This window comes from Chenopodium album, chromosome 25, assembly GCF_948465745.1.
Source record: "Chenopodium album chromosome 25, dcCheAlbu1.1, whole genome shotgun sequence".
In the NCBI taxonomy this organism is placed as follows: domain Eukaryota; kingdom Viridiplantae; phylum Streptophyta; class Magnoliopsida; order Caryophyllales; family Amaranthaceae; genus Chenopodium; species Chenopodium album.
Window position 1 is genome coordinate 18,312,899 of NC_137858.1, and position 26,684 is coordinate 18,339,582.

A 26,684-nucleotide genomic window follows, 5' to 3' on the forward strand; every position below is an offset into this window, starting at 1 on the left:
GGGTAATTTTATGATTATTGATTATTAATGCTTAATTGATTTCCTATTGATTGTTTGAATGCTATGCAATTAGATTTGGCCAGGTTTAATTGTATGAGTTTAGCAATATTAATTCGAGATTCGAGAGATGAGAATTGATGTTTAGGCTTAGTTTCAATAGGCAGATTAATTTATAAATGGTTAGGTCGAGATTCGAGAGATGAGATTTAATACCGGTAAATTAATTCTGTGATTGTAATATGTAGAGAAAGCCCTTTATGATCTGATTAATTAATGCATTGATGATTGATTATTATGTTTTACCCTGGAATATTGTTTATTAGTGAACCTATGCCCTAGGCCTTATTATCATTGATTTCTTCCTTATTTATTCTCCTTACTCATAATATTCGTAGTGTAGTTTATAATCACAAACAAATTAGTTACTTTAATAATTTAGATTATAATAATTAATTAGGAGTAGAAAGACTTGTTTCCCTGTGGATTCCCTACTTCCCTATCTGCATAAGCTAGTGGACTTAGGTAATTATTTTTGATTAGGTGATACGACTTTAGCCTGTCACACACCCCCCAAGCTAGTTTCCTTATGTTACAAGGCTATTCTCGAGGAAAGACCCGGTCCTACAAAGTCTAAGATCTTATCAATAAACCAATTCCGCATAGTGGGATTACCAACATGCTTATAAAGCATAAATAATAATAATAATATTAATAATAATAATAATAATAATAATAATAATTGATAGCATGCTATTTTGTATGATTATAGAGTGGTTTTTAACGTTGAATATGTGAGGAATTGATGCCGTAGTTCATTATTCACTCTATTTTTATGCAATTTTTGTGTATCCTATGCTTCACGGGTTGTTAGTGTTTTTGTTGAGATTTTAGGACCAAAGACGACCAATTGAAGCCTATGGATGATGAACCAAGGTTAGAAGCAAGAAGATGATGGAAAGAAGCCAAGGAAAAGGAGCCAAGTCAAGAAGAAAGAGAGATCTACAGTGGAGAGGCCTCTCCATAGAGTGGCGCGGCCTCTCTAGGTCAGTGGAGAGGCCTCTCCACCCCGCTGCTGTAGCTACTGCCAAACTTGGCAGTTTCAAGGATTTTGTGAGGAGAGGCCTCTCCAACTTTATGTCGCGGCCTCTCCACCTGGAGCGGCCTCTCCACTTATTTGGAGAGGCCTCTCCACCTCATTGCTGAACTTCCTGCCTCACTTAGCAGATTTGAAAGAAGAGATAAGGAGAGGCCTCTCCAACATAGGGGAGCGGCCTCTCCACCTTTTTGGAGAGGCCTCTCCACCCTGCTACGGAACATTCTGCCCCAATCTCCCCCAGTTTGGAGCGGCCTCTCCAAGACATGGAGTGGACTCTCCAGTCCTTAAGAGCGGCCTCTCCAGACCTTGGAGAGGTCTCTCCCGATAGGTTCTGCGAGCTTTCTATTGTGGAATTTACTATGTAATTGGGGGTTATAAATAACTTTTGGGGGATCATTTGTATGGATATTCTTCCTTCTTAACTCCCTTTAGACTTCTTAGGCCCTTAGTTTCTCTAAACCCTCTTTAATTAGTTTAGTTTTCCTCAAAACTCAATCATTGTAAGAATTATTTGAATTTGTTCTATCAATTTCAACAACAATTATTCTCAATCTTGAAGCATCAATTAGTAATCTCTTTCTCTCTCCTTTGTTATTTAATTTTCTGATTTTATCTTTGATTAATCTTGGTTGTTGCTTAATCTTTGTTAATTGTTCTTGCATGTTCAACCATCCTTGTTTATTCTCTCTCCTAGTTTGATTGAATTCATGTTAACCCTAGATTTAATTGCTAGATTGTTTTTCACCATGATTTGTGAGTAGTTAATTAGCTAGGGGTTGGGTGAAGACCCAACCAAGCCATGGGTTGATTGATGTTTGTGCTTGCATGTTCATTTTGGGTTGATGATTGATTGTTAAAGAATTGGTTAATTGCATGTGTAATTGGATGGCCACTTATTGCTCATGTATTCACTTCTATGCTTGCATTGAGAGATGGAGTCTAGCTGTGAGCCTTTTCCTATATGATTATGCTAAATTCCTCTTGATTATGGTTCCTCGTTTGAATGATGTAGTAGTATTAGTTGCAACAATTAGGTGAGAAATCTCAATTGCTTGTGCCTTAATGCTTTCTTGGACCGATCGAAAGACAAACCCGAGTTAGTAGTCTACTTCTCATCGTTAAGACTTGGTTGGCCTATCTTGTTAGTTGAGTTTGGTTTAGGAATGCTTAGTGTTGTGGCTTCGAAAGAAGGCAATGTTGAGTGCCCTCTCTATCACCCAATTTGTGTTCATGCTTGCCTATTGTTTTGATCCATTGGTTTGGTTAGTGTCGACTCCCATTTCCCTCTAGTGTTTGTCTCCATAGTAGTTATCTAATCAAAACCCCTAATTTGTGACCGAACTAGATTGCAACCGTTTCATACTCTCGGTGTACTTATGTAAATCCCTAGAAATTCCTTTCCCTTAAATACACACTTTACTCTTTTAAAATAACGTTTTAAGAATATCTAAGACATTACCGCCACCGTGAAAACGGCTAAGGCAACTATCAAAGATACACAGCGGAAGACTTAAAGCAAAGGAAAGAAGAATTTGAAATTGGCGATAAAGTGTTGTTAAAAGTGTAACCAATGAAAGGAGTGATGAGATTTGGAAAGAAAGGAAAGCTCAGTCCAAAATACATCGGTCCATATGAAATACTACAAAGAATAGGCAAAGTAGCTTATAGGTTAGCCTTACCTATGGAGCTTAGTAAAGTACGTGACGTATTTCATGTGTCCCAATTGAGAAGATACATCCCCGATAAATCCCATGTGCTACAACCCGAAACCATCGAGTTAGATCAAAGTTTAACTTATGAAGAGAGACCTGTCAAGATTCTTGACAGTAAAGTGCGTAGTACACGCAACAAAAACGTTAAAATTGTGAAAGTACTTTGGTCTAACCAAGAATATGAGGAAGCCACTTGGGAGGCAGAGGATGAAATGAAAAAGAAATACCCAGAATTGTTTCAGGTATGTAGAGTTACGGGGGCGTAACTCGTTTTCTTTAAGGGGGGTAGAATGCAGTAGAATTTCGCGCTTTTTCCCTATATTTCAGTTATTTTTGTGCTCTTTGCATGAATTTGAACAAGTATTTTGAGTATTTATGCTCTCAAAGAGACATAAAAGAGTAAAGGGGTGACAAAAAGTAAAGCAATATTATACATAATAAGGAAAAAGGTCTGAATTTCGTTCCCCAAGTTTCGGGACGAAACTTTTTTTAAGGGTGGTAGACTGTAATACCCCGTATTTTTATACGTATTTTATTTAAAGTATGTATTTTATAAAATATTTAAATAGTTGTAATTATTTTAATTATAGTACTTTAATTAATATTATTATAAAAGGAAAGTTTATTTAATTATTTTAATTATAAAAGTTGGGGTTTTATTTTAAGAAAGTTTAATTTTAACAACTTTTAATAGGGAAGGGATTAGGAAAATCTAAAAGAGGAAAGTTTAGGGAAGAGGGTTAGTAGAGAAGGGGTATAAATATCCCACTTGTGAGGCAAATCAACTTTGCCCAAAGTGGAGAAAACCCAAGGTAAACTTCTCTCTCTCTCCTCCTTATTTTTCTTTCTTTTTTTTCCTTTTCCCCTTCCCCTTTTTTTTCGGCTGCCCTAACCCCCACCGCTGCCAGCCACCGGCAGCTGGTGGCCGCCGATGCTAGCAGCGCAAGCCACCGGCAGCAGGTGGCCACCGCCGCTGCCAGCAGCCGGCAGCCGGTGGCTGCCGTTTTCCTCCTCCCCCTTTTCCCTTTTTTCGAACCATATATATATATAAAAAAAACTTAGCTTTCTTATTTCAATTTAATCTATGCTTAGATCTAATTGAAATTTATGAGTTTTGGGATTTAATTTTGATGTTTAATTGTTGTAATTATGCTAATTAATTTTCAGCTTTGGTTTTGATTTAAAAAGCCCCAATTTTTGAAACCCTAGGTTCTTGATTTATAAATTAATGAAAGAATATGATGTATTAATGTTTAGATCTTCAATTAAAGTGTTTTAAGACTAATTTACAGCAAGTTTTAATTAAAAATAAAGTGCTGGAATTTTATGTAGAGCACTTAATATATGTTTTTGAAGGAAATTTAAATTACCCATTAAGGGGGACTTAATTATGGTGTTTTAAATATAATTTCAGCTTACTCTAATTAATTTATGAGGGGTTTTAAAATAGTATATATTGCTGGAAATTTGGTTAGAGTGGATTTTTATGCTCTATTATAATTTTAATGCATAGGAGACTTCGAAGTAAGCAATTTTTACTAGTCGTGACGATTTTAAGATCGTATTCAAGGTACGTTCGCGTACGTAGCATATTTTGATGATGTAGAATCATGCTAGGTTTGGTTTCAATCAATTACAAGTAGTATCATGCTAAGGTTTATGTATGGAATTGTGAATTATTGGTGTTGGAAATTGAATTGTGAAGCATGAATTATTTGTGATGGTTTATGGATTGGAAAATTATATTTTGGCATGATTATATGGACTACACTTTTATTTATGGCATGCTAGAATGCATGATTAATTAAACTACATGTTTAATTATGTTTGGAACATTGAAAAGGAATTTAATTATGGTTCATATAATTTATATTGATGCTTTAAGCATGAGGAATGAGCTATATAAGTGTCTATGTACACGAGGAATAAATTGTATGTTGGTGCCTTTGTACACTTAAGGTGTTTTTAACACCGAGGGATAAGATTTTTGGCGCTTTATGCGTTTAAGGTGTCTTTGACACTGAGGTAGAATTAAAAAGGGTTCAACATTAAATATTATGTGGTCACTAAATATTCGAGAATTAAATTGGTATGTTTGATTGATTGAATTATTATTGTTGATTGTTTTATTATGCTTGAGAGTCATCACCAAATCCAATAACATGTAGCACCCAAACTCTTGGAACGTATTTTAAAAGAGTAAAGTGTGTATTTAAGGGAAAGGAATTTCTAGGGTGTTACAACTTACCCATTCCCTGTGGATACGATCCTCTACTTACCCTAGACTTGTCTTAGGTTGGTTTAGGTAGAAATATTGTTTGGTTTTAGGGTGATTGTCCAACGACCGATTATTCCTCTACCAATAATAATAATAATAATAATAATTCAATGATTAATAAATCCTCTTTTAAATCCAATAATTCCAAATAATGATTTAAACTCTTTTATTAAATTCAACATGCTTTCATATCAAACCTCTATAAAACATGAATAATAATTTTAATCATTCAAAACAAAATATAAAATCAATACTTCACTCTAATTATTAAAACCAATCATTTAAACATACTTTTATTTCATAAACAATAATTCAATTCAATTTAATTCAATTAACATAAAATCATTCACACATGTTTATTCAAACCAATCACTTTCAAGGTATCTAGCCACCTAACGTACCTTGATCCTTGCTTAGTTAGAAACACTTCAAAAGAACTCTCAAGTAGCTTGATCAAAAACACCCTACAAATAAATATAACCTTAATTAATATAAGGTTAACAAATAATCACAAATAATAAAATTAAAACCTCCCAACTATATGTACATGAACCTTTTAAATTAATTCAACATAAACATTATTAAAATCTGATTTTATAAGATTAAAACTACTCATAATAATTTTTATATAAATCCCCCATCATAATAATAATAATAATAATAATAATAATAATAATAATAATAATTGAATAAGAGAAAAAGGAGAAGAAAGATAAGAAACCAAGGAGGAAAGGAAGGAGGAGGTGGCGGCAAGGGTGGGTGTCGACGGCAGCAGGTGGTGGCTGGTGGCGGCAGGTGGCGCCGATGGTGGAAGGTGGTGTACGGTGGTGGTGGTTGGCGCAAGAAGAGAAGAAAAAGAACAAGAAATTAATTAGAGAATTTGAAAGAGAATTATGAGAATTTTGTGTGAGGTTTGATTATGAATTGAAGGGGTATTTACAGGCTAGTATGAGCATAAATCATGGTAGGAACATGTAGGTCATCATCGATCACTAAAAGAGTAAAAGGGATGGGTAATAAAAAAATTAGCTGCAAATGTGGGAAGGATGCAGTGGTTCCTATTGTGAGACAAAGACGAAATTTGGGGATGAAATTCTATGGTTGCCCTTTATGGCCAGTAAGTTGTTTGATTTTCAGTTTTTGTATTATATTGTTTTTGATTTGTTTGGTTATTCATTATTGATCGATCATTTGTAGGGTATAGAATACACAATGTGATATGTTTAGATGGGTGAATCAAAACAGTGATTTTGATGACTATGCAATGAAGATTTTAAAGAAAGACACCATTATTTGTTAGATGGAGGGCTTGAACAAAAATAAGGGATGACAAAATTAGAAGCTACAGTTGAGGAAGGAGATTTTAAATGAAAGTGTTCAAGAGATGAAGTTTGAGGTGTCATGTATGCGGATTGAGTTAATGAAGTATGCAAGGAATGATTAAAAAAATATGTTGGTTTTGTCATGGATATTCTTTTGGTGTACTTCTATTTATATTATGTAATATGTGTTGTAATGATACTATTATGAAGCAATAGGGGGCTTAGCCCCTCGTTTGCATCAAAAAAAAAAAAATATTAAAATAATAATAATAATAATAATAATAATAATAATAATAATAATAATAATAATAATAGTAGGAAGCAATATTGGTGTAGCTAGTTCTAGCTACTTTATAAATGTTTTATATTTTTGCCATCTTTTTGCAATGAATGAAGGAAGTTATCAATAACGATTTATTATTATTGAATATTGATAGTTGCTTTTGTTTTCCTTTCTTTGTTCTCACTGTCAACGATTTATTATTAGTGAATATAACTTTTGCAAATGATTAAGTATAGTGAGTTGTAACAAATAATTAAAAAAAAAGAAGATAAACATATCTTAAAGGGTTTGTATTTCCATTATCCTTGTTTTATTTTTCCTGTTATGGTGTTCTTCAACGTACTCATTCCCCGTTCTCTTTGTTAAACCAAACGCTCCCTAAAGTTGAACAAAACTTAATCGGTAGGAGTGCTTACGGGTAGAGATAACTGTTGAGCTACTCAAGCTAGACTCGGTCAAAACTCTAATTGAGTGATTTCGACTCGAGCTCGAGATTGACTCGATAGATTAATGAGTCTAGTCGAGTAGCTCATTACTCGACTCAAAAGATCATGAAAAACTCGAATTCCTTTATACTTTAATAAAAATAAATAAAATTTGATTTAAAATCTTTATTTTTGCAATAAATATTACTTCCTTTGTTTTTTTAGTTGACACCTTTCTATTATCACGCTTGCCACCACATGTTTTTAACGCTTAATAACTTCAATTATCAATATTGTAAAATTGTGGATATTAATAAAATATACATATAGATGATTCAAATAAGATCCACCATGACTATATTTTATCGTATATATATAAATCACAAAAGGCGAGTCAAAGTATAGTCTATGAATAGTGTAAAAGTCAAACGATGTCAACTAAAAAAAACGGAGGAAGTGATAGATATACGTTATTTATGTACTCATATCATCATATTTAAGAGCAGGAAAAGATGTTACACCAACTAACGGGTTCTACTAAAATGGATCAAATTGTATACTAATCGAAATAGACTCGAGCAAAGCTCGACTTAGTCAAATTTGGTCAAATCTCGACTCGGACAAAGCTCGAATCAATTAAATTTTGATAAACCTCAACTGAGTCAAAGATAGGTGAAAACTCAACTCTATTTAACTCAACTCAATATGTTAACGTGCATCAAATTGCAAGAGTAGGAATAGATGTTATACTAGATAGCGGGTTCTATTAAAATAGATCAAATTGCAAGTTACTCGAAATTAACTCGCCGTCAAATTTGGTCAAACCTCGACTCGGACAAAACTCAACTCAGTCAAATTTAATCAAATCTCAACTTGATCAATGATCGGTCAAAACTCGACTTCATTAAAGTCGACTGAATAGGTTAGCAGGTCAAATTGAACAAACCTCAAACTCAAACTCAACTTGGATCATAAGCACCCCTATCAACATGTAAAATTCCATAAGAACAAAAACATATTCCATCAATGAAAATGACTGTTTTATTAAGATTTGGCGGTTGACATATGCGTGTCATTATTATTTATCTTATTTATGTTCAACTCTTTCTCTTTTTTCCTCTTTGGAGCCTTCTTTACGTTGACGCTGCATCCACCAACCCCTCTCCTTCTTCTCTCCTCCATTAAAGCGCACTCTGAATCCTCCATTGAAGCCGCTTCTGAGCTTTCTCTCCTCCATTAAAGCAGCTTCTCAGGTAATATTTTTATTTATTTTTTTTATTTTTTTGCTATCATCGAATATGAATTTCACAACTAGTGTTTATTGTAAATTCAGTCAATTTAGGGCTGTTCTAAGATGAATTATTGAACTACTGCTAATAATTACTGAAGTTATTGTAAATACGGATTTTGTTGCTAGAATTTTTCTATTCATATTCTGAATCGAGTAGAATTTGACTTATTTTCGAGTCTAAATTTGATAATTGAGTCAAAATTGGCTGCTAATTTGTTTGTGGATTTATTAATGTAATCTTACCAACCCAAAATTTGTTGACTTTAAGATAATAGAGTAGTTTTAGGATGACTTGTACAACATAAACTATCAATCATTGTTCTAGTCAAAGCTCCTTTGACTCTAAATCTGGTCACATCTTGAATAATGCTTGATGTGAGATGAGGATCCGATTTCGATATCGTAGCCATGTTATGGCATTTGGTGTATTGGAAGGATCGGATTCCTAATGTGTATTGGAAAGATATGGCATCGGCGTTAATATATATTACCAGTCATGTGTAGAATTTAGAATTTTGACTACGATTATATTCGGTGTAGAGAGAAGCTATTGGGCAGCATTGAATTAATTCAGATAAAAACCAATCTATCACGCCGTGATATTATAAGCAAGTTTTTTAAGGTGGTACAATCAAATTAAAGTAGAAATGTTACCAACCGAGTTAGTTGTTGACTGCTAACTTACTATGGTTGGCTAATTTAAGTGTCAATTTATGAAAGGCGAACTGGACAGAACAAAATTAGCTCGATGAGCGAAGAATCTGCAATGGATGATGATAAATTTAAGACTAAACAAGATATTTCCTCAGTCCCCCATTCAACTTTCTTTTTTTCCTAGACAGGTTTTTACGAGAGAAGTTGTAGTGGAGATTTGTTGATTAGAAGTCTTGAAAAAGGTAGTGGGTATGTTTTTTAAGGGGAGATAAGATGATAAAAATAGCATTTTATTGTGTAGATCCACCCAAAATGTGATATCAGAAGTTTAATGGGAGACAAGTATTTTTGTGAGAAATGGGAAATTTAACGGGGGACTGAGGGGAGTATGAATTAATGAACGTGAAACTCAAACATTCTTCTAGGGTAATTCCATGCTCCAATCATTAAATTAGACTAATGTACCTTAGTAACCTGAATAGAACTACTAAGCTGCCATAAGATGAAGTACTTCACTGTAAAACAAGCTTGACCTCACTGGAATTAGCACTGATGACAGTTATGCATCACACTTAGCCAATCAAGCTACTGATTCCATAATTCTGTAGACATCCCATATTAGAACTAGCAAACCAGGTTCAAGAGAAAATAGAACACTTCCCCTTATACAATTTAAATCTAAAGTTCTAAATTATATTCATCGTCATTTGTACATTTGAATCAAAGGTCTATTTGTCTATTTACTGAGCTGGTTTCCTAAGCGCTGCTGGTGTACTTTGTTCAGAATTAAATGCTGCGAACATCAGTTTTACAACCTTACATCTAACCATTAAGATTAAAGCCCTCTATAGCTAAAGAAATGTTGGCTTAAGCGGAGCTATATTCCAGGTTGGTAGGAGCTGCTTGCCTTCTTTCTTGAGCTTCATCATTGCTGACTGCTGCTCCTTTGTTGAAGCTTTTCAGAAAGATGACACGGGTGGTTTTTTCATAAAATAACTATATCTATTAGATGAATTACATCATAGGATGAAACTTTAGTTATTAAAGCCAATTAGTTCTTGTTGTTTTGACTCTTAACTGTTGTAGATTTCCCGTGTTAAGTCTTCAAGCTCAATAAGCTTTCTTTAACCATTGACTGAATTACAACCTAAGGGAAACTTAAAACTAATTTAAGTATGAAAAGCCTAAGTAATGAAGATAGTCTAGCTACCTACACACATAAAGCAACTGTCTTAACTGAACGGCTAAGAAATTAGTTAGCTAAACTGGATTAAGTAAAGGATGCTTGCATTACTCCTCCTTTCCTTCTCTCTTTGTCCTACCCCTTTCTTTCCCTCCACCATTGCTATTTTTTTTTTTGAAGCAATCCCTCCACCATTGCTATTAAAACACCCCGTTTAAGTCAATTGTCATAGTACTAGGTATATGTAGAAATCAAAAATAATAATTAGGAAATTTTGTAGAAATATCCTAAAGATAAACTATTTTGTGAACAACTACTTGTTTTTTCAAATTTTGTTTAGAATTGCCCATAAGATCACAAACATTTGCCTACCACTACCCATTAACAATTTTCGTCTGATTGAGCCGTTTGTGGGGCCCTTTTCTACGGCTTCCAACCTAATTTACTCCCCTCCTCAATATCCGCTCTCTTCCTTCATTATTTACTTTCCCTCCATTTTCACTTCTCTTTGGCCTTCCACCTTTCACCATCTTAATTAGAACTTAGCAAACCCTCAAATTCTTTCCCTTTTAGAAAATTAACAGGGCCTAAAACCCTTTTTTTTTATTGTTGCCTCTCTCTTTCATATTCATCTTCTTGCTGTTTTTGGTAATTCCATGTCAAAGGGTGAAACTACATCAATGATTAAAGGGAAGAGCAAAGTAAATGCAGAAAATATTGAACGAAAACAATGGATGAAGGAGGTACAATATAGTAATTACTATGGAATTTTTTGCCTTTAAATTAAAAATAGTTGAACATGTAGGAAACCCTAATTTTTTATTGTTCAAATTAGAACCCTAAATTTTTATTTTTCAAATTAGAACCCTAAATTTTTAATAAACGAAATAAACAAAACCCCTATTTCAATTCAATCCTTAGGCGCTAGAAATTAATATCTCCAAACTGGTTTAAAACTCCAAACCCTAAATTGTATCCCTAATTATGTTAATTGAAGTAAATTAAAACCCTAAACCAATTAAACAAATAAAGAATTAAAATAGTTTTTTTAAAACATTACTTGATTTACTGAGAAATCGTGTTAAATTGCTTGAATTTTTTTTCTCTTTGATATTTGGATGAGTTTGGAGGGAAAATAAATGAAGGAGGAGAAAATTGAGTGGGAAATCGTCGACATAGTTGGACGGAAATTGTTTATGGGTAGTGTTAGACAAATATTTGCCATCTTGTGGGTAGGGGTGGGCAAAAAATCCGATTCGTGATCCGGCTGCTCCGATGTGAAAAATTGGATATCCGATCCAATCTGATATTCGAAAATTTTTGGATCGGATTCGGATCACAAATTTATAGAAATTCGGATATCCGATCCGATCCGATTTTATAATAAAAATATAAATTTTATAAAATTAAACATCAAATAAACCCTAAACGCCCACATCCACTCTCGAAGACCTTCACATTCTTGTACTCCACGCAGCCACACTCACAAAAATATCTCCATCCCTCAAATTCCCATTAGGCCACCTGCCAAAGACTCAACGGAGCTAATTTCAGTTTTCGTCATCGGTCCGACTCCGACCACACCCCACACTCTGCCACTCACGAAGACAAAGAAAAATTGAAGAAGCAATTAGTTTATTATTATCATTACTACTACGTATCATAGTTGATGTGGAAAACTGAAAAAGTAGTGAATCAACTGTTAACTTTGCCAATTGCCCAGCTGACAAACTCTAACTCAAAATGGAGTAGGTGACAAGTTTTGGGAAAAAAGCAAGAAAAAATTAATATTGATAATCGGATTGGATATCCGGTGATCCGATCCGAAATTTTAGATATCTGAAAATCTGATATCCGGTTTTTTCGGATCGGATTCGGATCGCAATATTACCGATCCAAAATTTTTGGATATCCAAATTTTCAGATCGGATCGGGTCTGATATCCAAAATGGCCAGCCCTACTTGTGGGCAGTTTTAAACAAAATGAAAAAATGGGTAGTTGTTTACAAAAAGCCTACCTTTAGGGTAGTTTTACACAAATTTCCTAATAGTTAGATGGAAGAGTGTGTAAATTGGTGGTTTTTGAATTATAAGAATAAAGATATTGTCTAGGCCTTTTTTTCAAATTGGTTAAGTTTATATATGTTTGTCCTGAAGCATGGAGATTTACGATCTCTTATATCTTATTTTAAAAGCAGTTTTATCTTGAAACCAATGTTGTCTGTCAATGATTAGTTTGCGGGATGTTATTGTAGATTTTTGGTACCTTTAAGTTTGTGTTATCATTGTCCATGAGATTAGTGTTATGGTTAGATCATAGTTGAGATGACAAGAGTAGATGAAATCTGGTTCAAGCCTAAAATAATTTACTTCTGTCCTTCAATACTTCAAACCTTTTCACCTATTTAAGTTATGCATGTTTTGGTTCTGCTTGGGCGGTAATATGAGTTTGAAGGAATGTTCCATGTGAGGATAATTGGACTAGAAATGCATCTCTTTGTTGGGATCTAGGTCAGGTTTTCTCACAAATTGATGATCTAATGGAAATTAATTGTTGAGTATGAAAGAAGAAATAGAGGAAGGAGATAAGCTTATATTAATTGATCAGAGTAACCAAACAATTACAAGCTACCACAAAATTTGAGGAGTGTTTTGGCCTCCTAGCTGACAATAAGCAAAAGTAATGAAACAGTTTTCAGTATGCCCTCTCCATTACCTTATTCCCATATGTATATTCTAGCAGATGTTACTTGTCACTCTTCAAATAAACTTATGGATAATCTCTTGACTACCCTTGTATGTTTTCCAATCATTCTTGATCATTTACTGTATGATGTCATTCCTCCTTTTTCCCCTTTTTCTGGAGTATATATCAAAGTGCATAGTAACAAAGGGGGGAAATGAGGGCAGTTAAATTCACACTTTAATGCCAAGTCACAAAGTTAAACTCCTACCAATATACTGTTTTATATTTCCTTCCCATCTACCGGAGGAGTAGGAAAAAAAAATCATTTCTCCTTCCATATTTGCATACTTGTAAAACTTTTCTTATTAGGTCATCTCGTATTGCGCGCAACACATCTATAATTGCATGGGCCCATTATTTAGTATTATGTTTTTTCACTTTACTTGGTATCTATTGTCACTAGTCATAATAATTTAAAAAAAACCTCACTGTTAACTAAATTTAATAAGAGAACCTTACTAATTTTTATCTTTAATAAAAATAAACCCACTATTCACCAACTATAAAATAAAAATTCTCCTACCACTATCAAAAATTAATATTAGAAGTCGAAAAGTCATTTGTCTGTCTAAAACCCTTCCCGGTCAAAGTGTGGCGAGTAATTTCGGATGGAGGGATTATTTAATTTCATATAAGTTATCCATGCATTTTAAAGCATAGAGTAACTCAAAAGCATTGTCTGGGCTAGAAACTAGTACAATAGTACTTCATAACATTGTATGACTACATAAAGTATAACTCATAGGTTCAAGCAAAGATTCATATTTGTGCTAAGTGTCTTTAGGTATCTATTCACAGTCTTAAAGTTATATCATGCTCGATGGGCTAGTTGCTATTGCCATTTTTAATGATAAATCATGCTAGATGGGCCAAACTAACATCAACAGCATCTTGCAGTTCCCTTCTGTCACTTATTCATTCCTTCTCTCCTAGGTCGCAAATTCTTCTTGTGTTTATAACTTTATTTTGTCCAAAGTCACTTATTCATTCTTTCTCTCCAAGTTGGCAAATTCTTTTTGTGTTTATTTTGTCCATATCTTCTCATATTTGAGTTCTGTAGTACACTTCTGTTGCATAGTTTTGGGGGCTTGTTCCATGATCATTTTCTTTGCTTCTCATCATTTATTTACAACTAAGTGATCGTCTATTTTGCATTTCCACTGTCTTGCCAATGTGTTTTTCCCCCCTTAAAATATAAATATTGTGTTTAATGTTATAATGCGTGGTGACATCCAAATGCCGTGTTCTTTCTTTCGTTATGCAGTTGCACTGAGGAGGGAGGTTTGAATTTTGAAGATGGAAGTTGGCAAGCCCCTTAAAACTGAAATTTTAAAGCACCGTCCTTTGACACCTTTTAGGATTTTGAGGGGTTTAATATGCTTGACGGTCATTCTTTCAACTGCTTTTATGTTCTTAGTGTTCTTTGCACCTCTGGTAGCAGGCTTGTTACGGGTCTGCAGTATCCATTACAGTAGGAAAGTTGCAGCCTTTTTCTTTGGTCTTTGGTTGGCATTATGGCCTTTTCTATTTGAGAAGATAAACAAAACCAATCTTTTTTTCTCTGGAGAAAACATTCCTGCCCGGGAGCGTGTTTTGCTTATTGCCAATCACAGAACTGAGGTTGATTGGATGTACTTATGGGATCTCGCACTGAGGAAAGGACGCCTTGGCTACATCAAATACATCCTTAAAAATAGTTTAATGAAACTTCCAATATTTGGCTGGGCATTTAATGTTTTTGAGTTCATACCTCTAGAAAGGAAGTGGGAGACTGATGAACCGATCATGCACCAAATGCTACTGACATTTACTAGCCATCAGGATCCCTTATGGCTTGCTCTGTTCCCTGAAGGAACTGATTTTACGTAATAGCTCATACTCCTCTATATCAAATTAATATATTTTCATCACTTGGTTTGATATATTATTTTGAGAAAAGTGACAAGCATAGTGATATTTGAATCGAACATCAGTGTACAATGTAGTATTTCACTGTTATCAATGCTTGCCATATTAATGCTATGCTTCTGAAAGTTCCTAAGTGTAGCTTGATATTACAATGCTATTCTTACTGCACGTTGTAGTCCCTGATAATATGGTGGCCAATTATTGGCTAAACTACTGGGGCATTTACTCCAGTGACAATTTATTGCTTAGCTATGCTTCGCATAGTTCGCAATGAAAAAGGCACCATGGGTTCTACATTTTATGGAATTTTATGCTGACAGGTCAGTCAAGCAATAGATTCCATGCTTGACTTTTATTGGCTGCCAAAGTATTGTTTGGCTTTTATTGTTAATTGTTCAATTTTTCCCCTTCATTTAGCCACTGACTGCTTTATCACTTTTCTTTATTTTTTTGGCAGAGAACAGAAATGTTCAAGTAGTCAGAACTTCGCCGCTCAAAATGGTCTTCCTGTTCTGAAGAATGTTTTGCTTCCTAAAACAAAAGGTTTCTGTGCTTGTCTGGACACTTTAAGGAGTTCCTTAGATGCAGGTTTGTTCAATTTCTTTTTTCTTTTTTCTGTTAATATTCATTCATGTCATTCCCCAAAGAATGTGTTTCATGATGAATTCAGGCAGTAAAGTACAGTATCTGAGAACTGGGTACTTAAGAAAGAAGTCGGACTCTTCACCCATTTTCTTCTTACTTAAAAAAATTTAAAAAATACTTGAATTGGTGGTTCATGGTTTTGAAATTTTGTATCTGTGATAATTTTATGAGGTGCATGAGATTACCAATTATGTTGTAGTTAAAGAATAAAATATTGTGGAGGGAGTTGCAGCTCAAAATTCTTTTGGAAAACACATTTCTAAAAATTAAAATTAACTGCTACTACCTCTGCTATCATTAGAAGTTCTTAACATTTACTATTTGCACTTAAGATGATTGGAGAGTTAATAGGCGTGTTGCATGTCTAACAAATATTTCCTCCGTTTCTTTATAATTACTTCACCCACTTTATCACAATATTTAAGAAAAGTGGGCCTCACATGATATAATACCCTAAAATGGAGTTAAGAGGTTAGGAGTATAATCAAGTGAGCCATGAGCTTTAAATCAAGGTAATAGTACAATTTTTACCATAAATAACTTCCTTTTATAGTGTGTTGTAACTATTGTGACATTTCCATTTAATAAAGAAATGGAGGAAGTATATACGTAGTTGAGTAAGGGTATATTTCTCTTATAACATCCAATGAAGTCGGAAATCACATCAAAAATCTCCAAATTTTTACATAACACAGTAAAATAGATCAAATCACACTAGAAGAGAGATTGTTAGCGAGAACGGCTGTAAAGAGCTGAAAACCATACGAAATTAACCTTAAAGCGGGTATTAAACATAGTATAAACTGTACTTCCTCCGTTTCTTATTAGATGACACATTTCATTTTGGGCACATATTAAGGAGGAGTGAAGGAGAAAGACAAAAGACAAATATACCCTTACCCAACCTCATCCCACCCACCCTTCTTGTTCAACCAGCAGCCAAGGCAACAACTAAGGCCCACCAGGCCACAACCACCCTCCACCCTGGCCTTTGTCTGTACCTAAGACGCCGCCACCCCACCATCATCTAACCTTAGCTGCCACTACTTAATGCCCCCGTCTCCTTTCAAGCTCACAAGTCACAACTACCCAAGTAAGCACCATATCTGAATCCAAATCAACCACCTTCGGGGGCGAAAATACTAACAACAATGGTGGAAGACAGCTTAAATTACATGCAATCACAACCCAGAAATGCCCTAATCCTTTGAGATCCTTGAAGTTTCGAAGTAAATTCCAATGCACGGAGAGGAAAGGGCGTTTCCTTCAAACACTTCCTTGAAATCGAGTAAAATCCTTGAAATTGACGGTGAAATCGTTGGGAATGGTTGTGAGGTGTTTGACGGTTGAATTGGTGGCGTTAGATTTACAGGTGGTGGGATTGGGTGTTATGATGACAAGGGGTTGACGGGTGTTGAATTGGTGTTAAAGAGCTTGATGGTTGGTTGAAATGGTGATGGTGGAATGATGGCCTCATGGGTGGTGGTGGAATGATGGCCTCGTGGCCTCGTGGGTGGTTGTCTACTCCGATCCATCTTTGGAATGGAGAAGATGATGAACATGTGAAAGGAAGAGAGAGAATATTAGTTGGAAAAGTTGAGGTTAAACCAGACAATTTACAACACAATTTTTACCCAAAATAGAAACGTGTCAACTAAAAAAAAAAAAACTTCCCAAAATGAAATACTTGTCAACTAAAAAAACTGAGGCAGTATATGTCAAGAGTGAATGTTGATGTGATGAGTGGGTGAAAGAAAGGTGGGTAAATTAGAGAGATAATGTATAAAGGTGAGTAGGTGTAAGCAAAATGTGAATAATATTAGAAATAGTGAGTAAATGTTGTAGATATGTTGAATAAGAGGGGTAAGTAGTAAAAGGAATTTGCCAAATAATGGAATTAACATTATGTTTGGATAACAATAGTGAAGGGAAATGGAGGGGAAGGAAAAAGAGGGAAGGGAAAGGGAGGTGAGGGGACGGGGACGGGGAAGGAAGAAGGTGACCTTCCATTTTCCAAACCTCTCTAACAATAGAGGGATTTGGTTTATTAAAAGGGGAAGGGAAATGGATCATTCCGTTCTCTTCCTTTCCCTCCATTTCTCTCTATCCAAACATAGTGTAAGTTTTAAGAGCTTTCAGAAATAATTGATAGTGTTAAGAACATTCAGAGAGCGTGACTTGTTGCCATTTAATTGTGTAGCCGAATCAGCCTTCTTTTTCCAACACTTGATTACATTTGCTTTTTTGTTTTGTTTTGTTTTTTTTTTTTTTTTTTTTATGTGTGTGTGTTTGCGTGCGTATGCATGTGTGTGTGTGTGCGCTCGCGCAAACAGGAGGGGAGCACATATTTCTTTAGGAAAGAAAAGAAAAGATGGGCTTCTTTATAAACATGTTGAATTTGTAATCTTTGTAGCCTTGTAGGTGAAATCTGTGACAAGACTTAGGATCGCATTTGTTGTATTTTTTTCTCCAACAATAGTTTTCCAGCTTCTGATCTACTTTTTGCAGTTTATGATGTGACTATTGCATACAAGAACAGTTGTCCTGATCTGATGGACAATGTATTTGGAGTAGATCCCTCAGAAGTCCATATTAATATTCGGCGCATTCCATTAAAGCAAATTCCAGTACCTGAAGAGGAGGCTTCTGCTTGGTTGATGGATGCATTTCGGCGCAAGGATCAGTTGCTTACATACTTCAACACCAAAGGACATTTTCCAAACCAGAGAACCGAAGCAGAACTGTCAACTGCTAAGTGCTTGATAAATTGTACCCTGGTAATCGCATTGACTGGTATTTTTACATATTTTGCCTTCGTTTCCACGTGGGTAAGAGTTTACATAGCCTTAAGTTGTGTATATCTTTCTTCTGTTACTTATTTTAACTTTCGACCGTTGCCATTATTGGACTTTATAAAGCCACGGCTATGTAGAGACAATTGTAAAAAATGAAGGGAGAATATTAGAAAAAAAATTGAAAATTTTTCCATTAAATTTGAGTTTGTAGATAGTTTCCTAGAAGCACATATACACACATGTAATCTGATGCCCTTTTCCTTCTCAGGCTATTGCTTGTGGATGTACAATTTAACTATGGTGATATATCATACTGAATATCTACAAACTATAAAAATGAAAATAAACCAGTTTTGTAATGTAGGAAAGAACTGGCTTTTTTAGTCTAATATAATGAGAACAGCAGGTAAATTATTTATTTATTTACTTGCAGTCAACTCCATATACTAGTAACATATATTTCGTATTTGGTAACAAAGCCATGAATTTGTTGCTGTTGAGGATCTCCCTCATCTTGAGGCTCCACCTGTCTAACTCAAGAATAGGGAATTTTTTTTTTTTTTTAAATTTTATTTTATTTTATTTATTTATTTTTTTGAAACCAAGAATTTAATATATATATATATATATATATAAAGGGGAGTTTTTTCTCGAGATTTTAGAGCGCTACGTAGGATTTTTATTTTTAAAAAATTATTAGAGCGCCACATAGGATTAATATTTTTAAAACACTACAATAGGATTATGCCACCTAATATAAGATTAGTTAACGTGCCACGTAGGATTATAAATTTTAGTTATATCCAATAAATAAAATAACAAATGTTATATTATGTCACCTAATTAATATAAGATTAGTTAACGTGCCACGTAGGATTATAAATTTTAGTTATATCCAATAAATAAAATAACAAATGTTATCACATAAATATGAAAAATATTTTTTTTAAAAAAAAATAGTTCGAACCGTGCATCGCACGGGCTTCATCTAGTAGGGAATATATTAGAACTATTAAAACATTTTTTTTTTGAGCTACAAGGGGTGGATTATGAATATCAACTCAAGATCTCCTTGAAATCAGGAGAGAAGATCTAACCACTTGAGTTTTTTTTTTTTTTTTTCAACTATAAAAGCAATTGATAGACATTTGAGATAAAAAAATATGCATGGTTTAATAAAATACATTACTAGTGTATCACAATGAGTAACTTAACACACACACAACACCCCCCCCCCCCCAAAAAAAAAAAAACAAAAAAAAATTCCCCCCAATAAATAAAATTAAACTTGTAAAAACAATGATTTCATAATAATTTCGATCCTTATAAAGAGTTATTGTTAAATTTTTTGTAAGGTAGGGTTTAGGGATTAGGGATTAGGGCATGGTGCACAATAGTTGCAAAATTATACTCTATAGCTGACTACCTTTATATATGTGCCGTGCCTAAAATAAAAACTTTATGTGTTATTTATTTTTTAATATAAGTACTCAATACAGTACAAATTAACCTAAATGCATAATAGATAAATGAAGATTAAGAACCCAAAAGACAAAACTATCCTTTAAGTAATTATAACCTCTACTTGGGGTCCAAATGACTTATTTGGGCAAATCAATTGAATAACCAAATAAGCCCAATGTCCACAAAAGCCCTTCCATGCCTACAAGTCCTGTTTTTTTTTTTTTTTTTTTTTTTTTTTTTTTTTTTTTCTTCTTCCGAGATCGCAAGGTCGCACCCAACAAATGAACATTAACTAAAAAAAATAAACATTTATTTCTGAACGTTGCATTATATAAAAATGAACATTTATAATATAAGAGTAAAATAAAGAGACTATGAAACTAAAAAAAAATAAAGAAATCGTACATTTAATATTATAAAACTGAACATTTTAATTGTAAATAAAAATGAACATATGATGTTATTGCTTATTCGTCAATATTTTTTAAGCTTCAAGTTAAAATACCTTGATTTGTTCAATTCTCTTGAATGAATATTCTGCAGTTGAGCTTTATGATTTAATACAAATTAAATAAATCAATAGTATTTTTTTTTTAATAATGAACAAAATGTTAATATCTAGCATTATTAATGCTAATGTTAATTGAACATCTTTTATTATAAAAACAAACATTTTATATAACTGAACAAACACAAAAATTTGTATTAGTTAAAAAATAAAATGAACATTTATTTTTAGGAAAAATTGCCCGCAATAATCCCACCTTTGGGTCATCCGTTAAAAATAATCCCACATTTGGATTATTTTTAAATAACCTCACCTTTACCCCCCGATCTTTTTTAATGGCCCCATTTTACCTGAAACCAGTTGTGTAGGTAACTTTTCTTTTTAAGTTTAATTGACACAGTAACTACTTGATTGGTCATAAATTTTTTTTTTAAAAAAAGTAGTAAAAAAAATAAATAAAAAAAAACCACAAGCACCACCTAAGCCACCATCATCCCCACCACCACCCAAACCCTAGAACCACCATCCCACCCAGAGCACTACCACCGCCGTCACGACGCTGACTGGAATCCCACCGAGCTAACCCAACTCCAAAACCCCATTAACCCATTAACTTAAGACCCTTCGAAAACCACCAAACCAATTCTGAAAATGGGCTCGACGCGAAATCAGGGCAGGGGAGTTCGACGAGGCTAAAATCAGAGGACGAGGGAGGTCGACGCGGCTGGAGGGAGACGGGGATGTCGGCGCTTCCGGAGGGGGATGGGGGATGTCGGTGAAGTTGAAATTGGGGGATAGGGGATGGGGGAGGTCAGCGAGCTTGAATAGGGGGATGGGGGTGGTCAGCAAGGCTAAATAGGGGTATGGAGGTGGTCGGATTTGTGGGACAACCCAACCAGATTCCTGGGTGGGTCATGGGCTGCCGGCGCGCCGGGATCGGTGGCGGGGTAGGTCGGGGCGCGCGAGATCGGTGGCAGGAGAGGTGCTTAAGTGGTTTAGCTGGTGGTGGTTTATGAAATTAATTAATGTTTTTTTTTTCAATTTTTTTTCAATTTAAATTGTTGGACTAATCGGGTGCCGACACGTGTTAAGTAACTTGCTATAACAAGTTAACTGACCTGTTGAGACCATTAAAAAAGATTAGGGGGTAAAGGTGGGATTATTTAAAAGTAATCCATAGTTGGGATTATTTTTAGCGGATGGCCTAAAGGTGAGATAATTCTGGGCAATTTTTCCTTATTTTTATAAGAATGAACCTTATACGGCATGAAAATGATCATTTATTTTATAAGAATGAACATCATATTGCATGAAAATGAACATTTGATTATTGAGATATACAAAATTATTGTAAAATATGTTCAGTTAGAAAATATTCATTTTTATTATAGGAAATGTTAAAATTTGGGGGCAACTTCAGCAAACGTTGGCTGCCTCAGCCATTAACTACTGGTCTAGATCATCCAAATTATGTTAAGTAATCTCACTTGCCACATATATCAAGTCATCCCTTCCACATTGGGACTCATGTCACAAAGGTATTACTACTCCAAATTTACCAAACAAGGTATCTACAAACACTCTTACATTTATTACACTTATGTACATTGATCTCTCTTCTTTAATATCAAGCACAAGTATTGACTTAGGCATCAAAGAGGTTTCCTCGAATGCACCCCGAGGCCTCTTATTAGAGATCTTAAGATATTATTGTGATATTATTGTGAATATCTTTGTGATATATTAGGAAACATATCTTATGTGAAGATATGATAGAATATTGTGGGGTTGTTACCCTAGCTTATACATACATGTATTGTGCCATGAAGTTGAATAAGAAATATAGAGAATATTTCCATGAATTGTCTCTAATTTAACATGGTATCAAGAGCCTAGTTAAGATCTATTTTTTTTTTCCGCTCAATTTACATAATTGTCGAAAATTTCTTCTGCCTTTGTGAAGCAATTTTATATTTTTCCTTGCTTGAGTTGTGAGAGATGACTGGTGGTTCCAGTAGTGGCGGCTCAGGCGGTGATGGAGGAAAAAGCAAAATTGACATGACATATTACCTTGTTTCAAGTGATGGACCCGGGAATATTATTACTCCGATTCAACTTCGGGGTGAGAATTATGATGAATGGGCGAGGGCTATACGTACCTCGTTGAAGGCAAAACGGAAGAATGGTTTTATTGATGGTACTATCAAAAAACCTGCAGATGAGGATAAGATGGATGATTGGGCTGCCATTCATTCAATGTTGGTTGCCTGGATTACGAATACTTTAGACCCATCAGTGAGGGCTACAATCGGCGAGTGTGATGATGCTCAATTATTGTGGAATAATCTGAATAATCGCTTTTGTGTGGTAAGTGGTACCCGAATTTGTCAATTGAAGTTGTCCTTGGGTGAGTGTAGGCAACGCAAGTCTGATTCGGTTACTTAGTATTTTGGCAGAATTGCAAAAATATGGGATGAATTGAACACCTACCTTACTGTTCCTTCATGTTCTTGTGGAGCATGTAAATGCAATATTGTAGCGCAGGTGGAGAAATTGCGACAAGAAGCCTTTGTTCATCACTTCTTGATTGGGTTAGATGATGCATATGGCTCTCTACGAGGCCAACTCTTGGCTCAAGACCCTATACCGTCGGGATAAAGCGTATCAACAACTTATTCAAGCTGAACGCTTGCGGGGCGGTGAGATGGCTATGACCGTGGCTCGTAAGAATGCTATGGCATTCAAGGTGCACCAAGACTCTTCATCAAAACCCAACGTTCGAGTGATACTTCGGACAGATTATGTGCCCATTGTAATCGTGTAGGGCACGAGGAATCAGACTGCTACCAGCTCCATGGCTATCCACCATGGTGGGGAGATCGACCTGGGGAGGAAGAGGAAGGGTTCGTGGAGATTCAGGTACACGCAAGGGCAGCGGAGCAGCCCGCAATGGGGGGCGAGGAAGTGCAGCACCTGATGCCCCTGTTCGTGCAAATAAAACAGGGAGGCAGGGGACCTCCCAGCAATCTTCGACCACCGCAGTAGATGGAGCCGGTCTTTCGGGTGTTTCTTCGGCACAAATTCAGCAGCTTATTGAGCACTTGGCAGCTATGAAACCGAAACTTCACGGTAAGGATAAAATAGATTGGATTATTGATACCGGCGCATCCAACCATGTGACTTGTGACTTATCCCTATTGGCGAATGTTTCTAATGTTCAACATTGTCCGGTGGGACTACCAGACGGGAAGAACGCCAATGCTTCTAAAATTGGCACTGTGACTTTGGAAGGGGGTTTGAAAATTGAGAACGTTATTTTCGTACCTCAATTAAATTGCAATTTAATATCTGCGACACAATTGTGTGATGAATCTAATTGCACTCTGCAATTTACTAACAAAATTTGTGTTATACATGACCTAACGACGAGGAAGGTGATTGGAGCGGGTGAACGAGTGGATGGACTATTTTATTTCCGAGGTGTTCCGGGAGTGAAGGCTTTGAAGATAGATAGTGATCGTTCGACAAAAATGTGGCATCAACGATTGGGACACCCTTCGGAAAAAGTTCTACAATCTCTTCCATTTGTGAGTAGTTCTAATAGGAGTTTTAAAATAAAGCATGTGATGTATGCCCTCGGGCAAAACAACATAGAAGTAGTTTTCCCAATAGCGTTAATAGAGCTAGTCGTATTTTTGAACTTATTCATGTTGATTTATGGGGACCTTACAAAGTTTCTTCGACTTGTGGTTCTCATTATTTCTTGACTATAGTTGATGATTTTTCTAGAGGAGTTTGGATGTATTTATTACGTAATAAAACTGAGGTTGAATTGATGTTTCTTAACTTTGTTGCTTTGGTCAAACGTCAATTTGAGCATGAGATTAAATGTGTTCGTAGTGATAATGGCACGGAATTTAATTCCTTGCGTGACTACTTCTTTGCTAATGGGATTATATTTGAGGCTTCTTGTGTTGAGACACCTCAACAAAATGGGCGTGTTGAGCGTAAACATCAACATATCCTTAATGTGGCACGAGCTTTGAGATTTCAAGCCAATTTACCTCTTCGATTTTGGGGGGAATGTGTGCAAGCCGCTTGTTACTTGATAAATCGTACTCCTTCTAGATTGCTTGGGTTTAAAACTCCGTTTGAGATTTTGTTTGGAAAACAACCTTCGCATGATTATATTAAGGTGTTTGGGTGTTTGTGCTACGCTCACAATCAACGTAGCAAGGATGATAAGTTTGCTAGTAGAAGCCGAAAATGTGTGTTCTTGGGTTATCCCTTTGGGAAGAAGGGATGGAAGTTGTATCACCTAGAGACAAAAGAAAGATTATTTCACGTGACGTTGAATTTTTTGAGAACGAATTTCATTTTCAAGAACCTACTGCCGAAACATTTTCAGCTCCTACTAATGTTCATTTTTCAGAAAATTTAGTGATGAGTGATGATGGGTGGGTGAGTGAAGAAGCTCCTATGCATGAGACATCTGCTAATTTTGATAGGGAAGGTAGTGTACCTTCGGTGGCAGAATAGACCACAGGTAGCCCGTGGCAATCCTAGGCCAGCCATGGCCAGAAACTGCCAGCACCAGCAATGCACAGGCCGAGTCTCCTGTGTGCACAGGTGAGGCACAAATCACCTTCTACAGCCCCAAGCACAGAACCGAGAGTCAGCAGCAGCAACTCATCCCATCCCTTGAGCAGGGAGAATAACCTTGTGCTATGGGTAAAGGCATGCGTCCTAAGATCCCTTCGATCAAGCTTAATGACTTCGTGACTCACACCATTCGAAATAATAATAGTCCACTCACATCTCACCGTTCATCTGCGACACCTTCTTCAGGTATTGTCTATCCCCTAACACATTTTGTTGATTCTCACCGATTTTCTATGCCACATAGAACATACATTGCAACAATTACAGGTAGCAATGAGCCGAAAAATTTCAAAGAGGCAATGATGCATGAGGGTTGGAGAAAGGCAATGGCCGATGAGATTCAAGCACTTGAAGAACAAGGTACTTGGGTTCTAGAAGATTTACCTCTGGGTAAAAAGGCGCTCGGGAGTAAATGGGTCTATAAAGAGAAGTACGATGAACATGGAAATTTGCAAAGATTGAAAGCTCGTCTAGTGATATTTGGCCAGCATCAGGTTGAAGGTACAGATTACAATGAGACTTTTGCTCCTGTGGCGAAGATGGTGACTGTTAGAACGTTCCTTGCAGTTGCAGCAGTGAAGAATTGGGAAGTTCATCAGATGGATGTTCATAATGCCTTTTTACACGGTGACTTGGAAGAAGAGGTATACATGAAAATTCCCCTTGGCTTTAACAAAGATAATTCTGGGAAAGTGTTCAGGATGAAAAAGTCATTATATGGCTTGAAGCAGGGTTGTGGGTTTGCGAAATTGACGACGACTTTGAAAAAATATGGCTTTAAACAGTCATATTATGATTATTCCCTTTATACTCTAACGAGAGGAAAATGCAACTCAATGTGCTAGTATATGTTGATGATTTAATTGTTGCAGGGAACGATAAATCTGCCTTGTTGACTTTCAAAGCATATTTAGGGAACTGCTTCAAGATGAAAGACTTGGGTGTTTTGAAATATTTTTTGGGGCTAGAGATAGCTCGAAACAAGCAGGGAATTTTTGTGAGTCAGAGAAAGTATGCCTTAGACATTATTACAGAGACAGGGTTGCTAGATGCAAAACCTGCAGATTTTCCCATGGAGCAAAACCACAGGCTAGCTTTGGCAGATGGGGATTTATTTGATGATGTAGACAGGTATAGACGTCTTTTTGAACGTTTGATCTATTTAGCTGTCACCAGGCCAGACTTGGCCTATTTAATGCATATTTTATCTCAATTTATGCAGAGCCCGAGAGTAGAGCACTGGGATGCTGCTTTGCAAGTTGTGTGATATCTGAAGAAGAGTCCAGGTCAAGGTATCTTGCTGCGATCTGATAGTGCTCTGTAGTTGGAAGGATGGTGTGATTCGGATTGGGCGAGTTGTCCATTATCTTGACGTTCGTTGACAGGATGGTTTGTGTTTCTTGGTCTATCTCCCGTATCATGGAAGACCAAGAAACAACCCACAGTAGCTATGAGCTCTGCCGAGGCAGAGTACAGGTCTATGTCTGCGTGCACTCGTGAGTTGAAGTGGCTAAAGCGGATTATGAGAGATTTAGGTGTGCGACATGAGAGTGGTATGCACCTCTATTGTGACTGTCAGTCGGCATTAAACATTGTGAAGAATCCGGTGTTTCATGAGCGGACGAAACATATTGAAGCAGATTATCATTTTGTAAGGGATGCTATTACGGAAGGTCTCATAAAACCGTCGTATGTGCCTACAACACTTCAAT

At 35.7% G+C, this 26,684-nt stretch overlaps 1 protein-coding gene across 1 annotated transcript; it reads left to right on the plus strand.

Moving 5' to 3' along the window:
* Window positions 1-8,225: 8,225 nt before the first annotated feature.
* Window positions 8,226-18,764, plus strand: LOC145614679 (putative 1-acyl-sn-glycerol-3-phosphate acyltransferase 4). Its single transcript, XM_081669749.1, has 4 exons — window positions 8,226-8,369; window positions 14,255-14,855; window positions 15,356-15,486; window positions 18,052-18,764. The coding sequence occupies exons 2-4, from the start codon at window positions 14,287-14,289 to the stop codon at window positions 18,492-18,494; spliced, it is 1,143 nt and encodes a 380-aa protein (XP_081525875.1). The 5' UTR covers window positions 8,226-8,369; window positions 14,255-14,286; the 3' UTR covers window positions 18,495-18,764.
* The last annotated feature ends 7,920 nt before the right edge of the window (window positions 18,765-26,684 follow it).

Bases quoted from the DNA above. Each gene is read 5' to 3' on its own strand.
- LOC145614679 (XM_081669749.1), top strand. From the start codon at position 14,287: ATGGAAGTTGGCAAGCCCCTTAAAACTGAAATTTTAAAGCACCGTCCT. The intron at 14,856-15,355 runs GTAATAGCTCAT...TTTTTTTGGCAG, and splicing joins CCTGAAGGAACTGATTTTAC to AGAACAGAAATGTTCAAGTA. The intron at 15,487-18,051 runs GTTTGTTCAATT...TACTTTTTGCAG, and splicing joins AAGGAGTTCCTTAGATGCAG to TTTATGATGTGACTATTGCA.